A 9,599-nucleotide genomic window follows, 5' to 3' on the forward strand; every position below is an offset into this window, starting at 1 on the left:
TGCCTGCTTGCTTTCTATGCATGGGAACAGAGGCTAGATGCGCTGCGGTCTGGGGACAGCTGGAGTTAGAGCAGAGTGAGCAGACTGCTCAGTCTTTGATCCAAAATATGACGGAACGGACGGCAGAAAATGGTCATGCATTTTGACTTCGTCCACACACTAACATTTTCGTTTAGTCTCGTCTAGTAAACGAAAACACACATTCGTCTCGTCATATTTTCGTCACCAGACTAGAGATTTTAGCTCGTTAACGTTACGTCATAAACGTGAAAAAAAGGGGCGTCAACGAAGTCATTTTCGTTATCGTCTCGTCAACAAAAACAACACTGATACAATTTAATGTACCGTTTGTGCTTAAAACCAGTGATGTGTCGCTTGACCGTCATCTCGAGTTAGATTAAGAACTTTTACAGCCCGATTGTGTCTCCCTAATTAAAATCAGGTGTGAGAGGAGGATGGTGAGCTATGGGAATGGAGGAATGAGACCAAGATTAATTTACGTTCATAAATGTCCATCTATATCATACTGTATGTCGATTACAGTAAGCAATTAATATTAGAGTGCCGTGCTGTGAGCTGCTATTGTTGGAAAATCTTGTTTCTGGGGGGTCCCTGGAACAACATATTTTGAGATTGTGGTCCGCGATCAAATACATGTAATTTTGGAGGTCCGTGACATGAAAGAGTTTGCAAACCACTGATTCAGAAGACATTCATAGAATGCACTCGGTGCCGCGCTGTGAGCTTGTAGATCTGCTATTTTCTTTATAGTTAAAGCAGGGGTCTTCAATGTTTTCAGGCCAAGGACCCCTTAATCGAGAGAGATGAAGCAGGGACCCCCACAACCTGTTCCTTCCATATAGTTTCATTGTTTGACAGCACAATCATCAGTGTATTTTGGATTCATGTCAATTTGTGTTTTCAGATATTTAACCACTTGAACCGTCAATACTTAATAAACTTGACCTTTCACTCTGTACTTAGTCTGCTCTTTTTCCCCTCTACACCAAACCTCTTTGCCGAAAACAGCAGATCTACAAGTTCACAACGCCTCGCAGCTTGTAGATCTGCTATTTTCAGAATATTATCAGTTCTCAGAATATGGACAATAGGGTTCAAACTGGTTCATAAAGTTTCTATCACACAAAGATTCGGAGGAGCCCCTGTAGTAACTCTGGGGATCCCCAAGGGGTCCCGGACCCCCTGTTGAAGACCCCTGAGTTAACTCATTTAATGCCAGCCTATCACCACTAGAGGGCGCCCAGTGACCAGAGAATAATAGAGATATGCTGGTAATGCATGCCCAAGCCCTGGAGCCATGACTTGCCAGAACACTTTCCTTTGTGCATGTACAGGAAGAGGATGAAGTTAGCTTGAAGTTAGCTATTGGCTACCAAGCATTTTAGATTTAGATTTTCGTCAACTTAGCCATGATTAAACCTTGCACACCTCATGCATGGGAGAAAAAACAGAGAAAATGAGCTCTAAAGATCCTGGATTGCATTGGAGTGGATGGTAAATATCAGCAAATATCTGCAAATATCGTCCTCTGTAAACAGAGGACAAAAAAATATATATATATATATATATTTTTTTTCAATTTCTTTTTTTTTTTTTTTTTTTTATTAAAAAGCCGAACTAGTTCGGGATTGGCACTCTGGGATGCGATAATAAAGCCGAACTAGTTCGGGATAGGCACTCAATGAGTTAAAATAACGTTAAAAGTATTAATGCTTTCCAGAAGGTGCAGCAACAGCACCAGCACTTTAGGGAGAGCGTCTCAGGAGTGGGAGAGTTTGGGTCACTGTGTTCAGAGAGACAGGGATTTGCCAGACTTATTGTATTTATTCATGTGTTCCTCCCAGAGTGATTGAGTGAGGGAATTACACTGTGGAACGTTGGAACGCCTGTCCGTTTCAGCAGCCTGCCTGCAGAGATGCATCGGCATGGATCAGTGTTCCCTATTTAACTCTCAAATACCTGGAACACGCCCGAGTCGCGTTAGATTGTAACCACTTTAACCATTATTTTATGCTTTAACTTTAGAAAAATAGCAGATATACAAGCTCAGCGAGCTTGTAGATCTGCTATTTTTGAAAAATCGTGAAAATGAGTGCAAGTCTTTGAATATCTTTGACCCGATCTTTGACCCGACTTCTAAATCCTTCCTCTAAATCATGCTGTTCTCAAACCTTTTCATGTCAAGGACCCCCAAAATTACAGGTATTTGGCCACGGACCCCCATCTCAAAATATGTTGTTCCAGGGACCACCCAGAAGCAAATATTTGAGTTACAAATGTTCGCTTTTAAGTAGATATATTCAAAGACTTGCAAAAAAAAGAAATCATGATTTTTCAAAAATAGCAGATCTACAAGCAGCGCGGCACCGAGTGCCGCGCTGCGAGCTTGTATATCTGCTATTTTTCAATAGTTAAAGCAGTCAATAATCGTAGGCCTAAATGGGTTAAAACCCAAGGACAAGAAGAGTGCTCCAATCGACTTTACAATAAGCACAAGAAAACGTCAGGGTTTATGTGTAACAGCTAGCCTGGAATCCAGCTTGACTCGCTATACATTTGTCTTTTTACAGTTTACAGTTTAGGCATTTAGCAGACGCTTTTAATCCAAAGCGACTTACTCAGTCTTACTCACTTCACTTCTCAGTCTGGCCACCAGGGTCCATTTGACTCCTAATAGATTCATGAATATGAAACGGATGCTTTCTGGTTTTAATGACGTTTCACTGATGTGTTTTATGTTGTTTTGTCAGAACGGGGCGGATGACGTGAAGAATAATGTGTTTATGTTATTCTTCCAGAACGGGGCGGATGACGTGAAGAATAATGTGTTTATGTTATTCTTCCAGAACGGGGCCGATGACGTGAAGAAGCACCGGTGGTTCAAGACCATCGACTGGGAGGCGGTTCCTCTGAGGAAACTCAAGGTGAGTGACAGTCTGACCGTCTGAGTCCCATCTACTTACTGTACATTTCATAAAGACTAGAGATGCGACGTTCGCGAACGAATCAAATCTTTTCAACTGCTCTTTGAAGTGAACGATGGGATCCGGTTCGCGGAGTAGGGAGCCGTTCATTTGGCTCGCGGCGCGATGAGGGGGAATCGATAAGTTGTCTTCACGTTATGTGGGTGTGTTTTAACGGTGGGAGCACGGGGACACGTTTCTGCCAGGTTAACGCCGGACCGCACGACTCGCAGAGAATCAATTACGCCGAGACAGGGGCGTTACAAGGGGGAGGGGGGGGGGAAGTGGGACTGAGTTACTAGGGCCCAAGGTGGAGGGGCCTTTATTATTTTATACTTTAGCTATTGAAAAATCTGCTATTTTTGAAAAGTCGTGAAAATGTGTGCAAATCTTTGAATATATGTATTTTTTTAAGCGAACATTTGTAGCTCAAATTTTGTTTCTGGTGAGGGTCCCTGGAACTAAATATTTTGAGATGGGGGTCCGTGGCCAAAATACATATCATTTTGGGGGTCCTTCACATGAAAAGGTTTGAGCACCACTGGCATAGAAACAGTTAAAAAAAAAAAAAAAACATTTTTTCAAAAATAGCAGATCTACAAGCTCGCAGCGCGGCACTCGGTGCCGCACTATGAGCTTGGATAGTACCCAGGGCCCAGAATTTGTTGTGACACCCCTCCCCCTAGAGGAAAATTGAATCCTATAAAATGCTGAATAGAAATGAGAATTAGGCAGCTGTCTGTCTGTCTGTCTGTCTGTCTGTGTTGTAGTGGCATCTGGTGGGTTTATTGCTGCTAGCTATTATCTCAAAATGTTGTTGAATCTGTGCTGGCATGAGACATCAATCCAGAGCATTTTGCAAATGACTCCCCTTTGAGTCATTATGTTGTTGTTGTTTTCTTTCCAAAGCTAAGTTGATATAAATTGATATCAGAGTGCAGTGTATCAGAGGCATACCGAATAGCATGGTTTGATCAGCGAGTTTGTTTAGTACAAGCTTTTGAACTGACGTGTACTGTTGTCTACGGCTGCAACTGTCTGTTATTTGACAGCCGATTATTACATCGATAATTTTTCAGGAAAACCCACCACGGGTGAAAGCAACTCACTCTGTTGTGATCCATTGGGCGATGGCGTGATCCAGAACCGTGTAATCTCCATAGGCTCCTATTCATTGCGCTGCAAAGAAACGGCTTTATCTCTGAATCTTTCTCCAAAAACGCTTTGATCGCAGAGAAACGTTTTTTTTTTTTTTTGTTTTTTTCACGGCGACACTGGGCTACGATGGTCAGCCGCGGTTAGGATTTTAGATTTCCGTGTAAAAGTAAACCCCCCCCTGGTCGACTTTCGGAATATAATGACATTACACAACATGGACACGATCGTGGCTTCCGTGGCTCTTCAAAATAAAGCGCAGTGAATGGGAAAATGCTGGCACTCTACGTTTGGATAATTGCAAAAAATAAAAGCACCTAAAGTGTTTAAAACACACTTGGTGGAGTTGGTGCCAAACATGAGTTTCACGAGTTGCTGGTTTAAAAAAGAAAAAAAAAAATCCTACCTCCAGTTTCGGCATGATCGCGAAATCCACGTTTGACTCCCAGAACAACTCTGTCTTTCAATCATGGCAGCCATGTTTGTTTACATTTGAAGAAAACACCATAGCAGACAATTGTACGAGTCCCTCTGATCCGAGTCCTAAGCGAGTAGCAAGTCATTTGGTCCAAGTCTCAAGCAAGTCAAGTTTTTCTGTTGTGGTCGAGTCGAGTCACCAAGGTTATGTCAAGTCGAGTCGAGTCACCAAGGTTATGTCAAGTCCAGTCGAGTCACCAAGGTTATGTCAAGTCGAGTCGAGTCACAAGGTTGTCGAGTCGAGTCACAAGGTTGTCGAGTCGAGTCACAAGGTTGTCGAGTCGAGTCACAAGGTTGTCGAGTCGAGTCGAGTCACAAGGTTGTCGAGTCGAGTCACAAGGTTGTCGAGTCGAGTCACAAGGTTGTCGAGTCGAGTCGAGTCACAAGGTTGTCGAGTCGAGTCACAAGGTTGTCGAGTCGAGTCACAAGGTTGTCGAGTCGAGTCACAAGGTTGTCGAGTCGAGTCGAGTCACAAGGTTGTCGAGTCGAGTCGAGTCACAAGCTTTTCAAGTCGAGTCACAGGGTTATATCTCAGGTTTATATCTTGAAGAGAGAAACCTTTCTCGTCAAAAAAAATTTCAAAAAATCCCATGCAGATTAGTCTTTACTCTACATGTATACAGCATGAATTAAACCAGTATACAGCATGAATTAAACCAGTATACAGCATGAATTAAACCAGTATACAGCATGAATTAAACCAGTATACAGCATGAATTAAACCAGTATACAGCTTCACCACTGCTTTGGTGAGTGGCGTAGCGTTGATGTTAAGGACCGTCCTGCCGGTCATATTAGAATGATATCTGCATGAAAGGAAAAAAAACAGCCTACAATGAAAAACAACAACATGCTACAAGTCGTCCGAGTCAGCGTGTCTCAAGTCGAGTCGAGTCTGGAGTCATTGTCTTCCAAGTCAAGTCGAGTCTCAAGTTTTTGCCCTTAAGTCCGAGTCGAGTTGAGACTCGAGTCTTGACTTGGAAGACAATGACTCCAGACTCGACTCGACTCTATGACTCGAGTCCAATTGTCTGCACTATAGCCTCATATATCTCATGAAACGGATTTCCAAGCGGATTTCTTTTGTTTGAAAGCTGTGAATGGCGTGCACACGCGTGGTGCATGATCCGTGCATTATTTATCCGTGCATGAACCCGTGCACCATCGCCGTGCACATTGAAAGGTAAGAATTGACATTAGTCGTAGATTGTAATCCTGGCCACCCAGTGTTGTTAACTCTTTTGCACCCCCTGCTGTCTGGTTTGTGTCTCCGCAGCCGCCCATCGTCCCCAAGGTGTCGCACGACGGCGACACGTCCAACTTCGACGTCTACCCTGAGGACGACTGGAAGAGGGACGCCGCCGTGCCTCCCAAGGACTTGGAGATCTTTAAGAACTTCTGAACACACCCTCCTTTAAAACAGCTTCCAGCCAACAACCCTAGTATTTATTATGATAGATCTGCTGGAGGCCTGAGGAGCTGGCGTCTTGTTTTACATCCCCCAGGAATCCTTTTTAAACCCATTTAGACCTGCTGACGCCTGCTGTCCATACGTTTTTATACCTTTTCAAGGTGTCTTTTTAGTTGTTGTTGCTATACGGTTGTGCTCAAAATCATTCACTTGATAATACTACAGCGTCCACGCAAAAGTAGCAGATCTACAAGCTCAAAATGTGACGCTAAGCGACACGCTTCGAGCTTGTAGATCTACTAGATTTTTTTATTTTGAATCCAGAAAAGTGACAGTTTTTGACATTTTGAGGAGACAATATATTGCAACATATTATTATTATTTTTATTAATATTTTTTTAATTTTTTTTTTTTTTTTTTTCAGAAAACGGGTAGGATTTAGAACCATTCTCATGTCTTAATGGGTTCAAAAAGGGTTTCTTTGGGACGATTATTATTTTTTTGAGCCTCACAAGAAGATGATGCTGAAAACCAATGGAAGTGCTTTTTGATTTTTAGTTTTTTTATATTACGTTTCAAAACAAACTGGAAAAAGAATCGAGGATGCCTGGGGATATCTAATATCACCGTTAAGGCATCCAGGACTATCGCCTCGCGTTCGCCTTTATGAGGTAGTTTTTTGTTTGTTTTTTTGTCAGGTGCTCTCTTTTTTTATAATTTAAATGTATCTTAACCAAACCCAAACCTTACATATATGATGTACTTTAAACCCATTCAGAACGGGTACACATTATTGTGTATCATTATTTTATGCTTTAACTATTGAAAAAATAGCAGATTTACAAGCTTGAAAAATTGTGAAAATTAGAATTTTGACCCCGATTCTATAAGTGTCTTTTGAATCATTCTAAGGTTTTTTTGAAAAAAACCATATGTTTCCATGTCAGCAATCTGACCAGCCATCGTCAAAGAAAAGGTCCTTTTCACTTAACTAGAGCTCAGTTAGTCTGTTCTTGAGAGATGTCAGTGGTTCTCAAACATTTCCATGTGAAGGACCCCCAAAATGATATGTATTTGGCCATGGACCCCCATCTCAAAATATCTAGTTCCAGGGACCACCCAGAAGCAAAATTTTAGTTACAAATGTTCGCTCTAAAAATACATGTATTCCAAAGATTTGCAAAATTTTCTACAAGCTTGCAGCACGGCACTCGGTGCCGCGCTGTGAGCTTGTATATCTGCTATTTTTTCAATAGTTAAAGCAATAATGAATAATTCTAGGCCTAAATGGGTTTTAATGTTTTGTTTGTTTTCTGTGATCCTCTGAGCCTTCTTCTCATTATGCAAAAAAAGTGGTTTTCTTTTGAAACCAAAGGACTGTTACTTTATACGTTTTTTGGATAAATGGAAAAATCAGGTTGTTTTTTCTTTTGTTTTAGTTTTTTGTTAAGTACATATTTTCATGTTTTATATTCCTGTCTGGGTTTGGATGGGGATTCATTTTGGAGTCGTAGGGAACTTGACGCTGATGATCCAAAAGAACAAACGGATGAGCAGTGTTGCCAGGATCAAAGAAATGTTGAATTATCGTACCGGAGGCTTCAAATGATCGTATTTGGAAGAGAACTATCGTACACAGCCAAAAAAGATAATTTTTGACATGAAGCTGTGTGAAATACTTGCCATTAAAACAGTGGTTAAAAATGTATTAATTGATTGCCAGAGTCCCGTGGTCAGAGTTCTGGTCAGTTTTAGATGAATGTTAAGTAGTTCCAATGGGGTGGGGGCCATTTGGCGTGGCCCAATCATTGAAAATAAATGAATCCACAAAACTAGCGTAGTGATACTGGACACATAAAATAGTGCCATGTGACAGAGGGGTCAAAGTTGAACGAAAGTTGGTCTATTTGGTAGAAATAGGTCAACAATACAAATGAAGCTAGTTTTGTGGATTCATCTATTTTTAATGCTTGGGCCATGAGCCCCTGACAAATCACCGGAACTACTTAATATTCATTAGAAACTGACCAGAACTCTGACCACGGGACTCTGGTAATCAATTAATACATTTGTAACCACTATTTTAATGGCAAGTATTTCACACAGCTTCATGTCAAAAATAGGTGAACTATCACTTTAATGCCTCAGAGTACAGATCTAGGGTCAGTTTGACTGATTTCCTGACTTACTTTGAGAAGCCAAAGCGGATCCTTGATCAGCAGAAAGGGATTTCAGTAAAATCACGCTCTTGTTTGTGATATCCCGAAATTATCGTACATTTTGGCATCTTTGGAATTATTGATCGTACATCGTACAGAGGATAAAATTATCGTACAAATAAGATAATTATCCTACATCTGGCAACACTGCGGATGAGTCTGTTCATGTGTTGTAATGCTTCTGGGTGGAGCTGAGAGTGAATGACTCCAAACCCAGTGGATTGTAACAAGATCAGGGGTCTTCAACAGGGGGTCCGGGACACCTAGGGGGTTCTCAGAGTTACTACAGGGGGTCCTCCAAATTGTTGTGTGATGGAAAGAAAAGAAGAAAATCTCCTTTTTAGCCAGATTCTTAACCGGATTCTGAGAACTTTAGCCAAAAATAGCAGATCTACAAGCTTGTAGATCAGCTATTTTCGTGGTTTGGCGTGGAGGGGAGAAGTATCGACGGTTCAAGTGGTTAAATATCTGAAAACACAAATTGACATGAATCCAAAATACACTGATGATTGTGCTGTCAAACGATGAAACTATATGGAATCTATGAACAGGTTGTGGGGGTCCCCGCTTCATCTCTCTCTCAACTAAGGGGTCCTTGGTCTGAAAACGTTGAAGACCCCTGTAAAGGATTGTAACTAAATCGCTGTTCTGTTAATTGAAACAACCGTCTTTTTCTATGAGACTGAATGCTTAAGGGAAAAAACGTTGGCCGGCCACAACTCAATGAAACAGCCTGGTTTGTTTGTTTGTTTTGTTTTGTCTAGACCAGTGGGTCCAAACTTTTTCAGGCCGCGACCCCCAAAATAATCCTATTTCCTCGTGTTGCGAGGCGTTGTTGTGAGCATGTAGATCTGCTATTTTCACAATTTCTGCCTCTAATATTTGACAATTTGACCAATGTTTGACCAGAGGTACTAAAAAGGTGTTAAAAAAAAGGCCTTAATTTGTAACTTTAGAAATATGCAGATACATTTATACTGTATGTTGGTCTGTTTAATGTTGAGAACAATGTTAACATTAAGCTAAATATCTGGGGACCCCTCAAAAGGTTGAGACCTGGGGTGTTGGATGGGGGAGGGGGTCCACAAATGATTACCCTGGTGGAGCCTGTCCCTTAAGGACTACAGGGCCAGAATCCAACTCAAGCTTCCTATTGGTCCACCAGTATGTGTGCCCGCCCCCCTCTCCCCATAGCGTCACAACATTTGGAGCGAGTATTGATGGCTCAAGTGGTTAAATATCTGAAAACCCAAATTGACATGAATCCAAAACACACTGATGATTGTGCTGTCAAACAATGAAACTATATGGAATCTATGAACAGGTTGTGGGGGTCCCTGCTTCATCTCTCTC

General features: G+C 41.6%; 1 protein-coding gene across 2 annotated transcripts in view; it reads left to right on the forward strand.

Annotated features, from left to right (window-relative positions):
- Nucleotides 1–7,444, forward strand: part of prkx (protein kinase X-linked) — an 82,378-nt gene extending 74,934 nt beyond the window's left edge. For both annotated transcript variants that reach the window (XM_080720758.1, XM_080720759.1), the window contains exons 8-9: nucleotides 2,868–2,945; nucleotides 5,893–7,444. In XM_080720758.1, coding sequence (XP_080576884.1) covers nucleotides 2,868–2,945; nucleotides 5,893–6,018 — 204 coding nt within the window. In that variant the 3' untranslated portion in view covers nucleotides 6,019–7,444. The remainder of the gene's footprint in view (nucleotides 1–2,867; nucleotides 2,946–5,892) is intronic.
- Nucleotides 7,445–9,599: the final 2,155 nt, after the last annotated feature.

This window comes from Nannobrachium achirus, assembly GCF_963921795.1.
Source record: "Nannobrachium achirus genome assembly, chromosome: 24".
NCBI lineage: Eukaryota > Metazoa > Chordata > Actinopteri > Myctophiformes > Myctophidae > Nannobrachium > Nannobrachium achirus.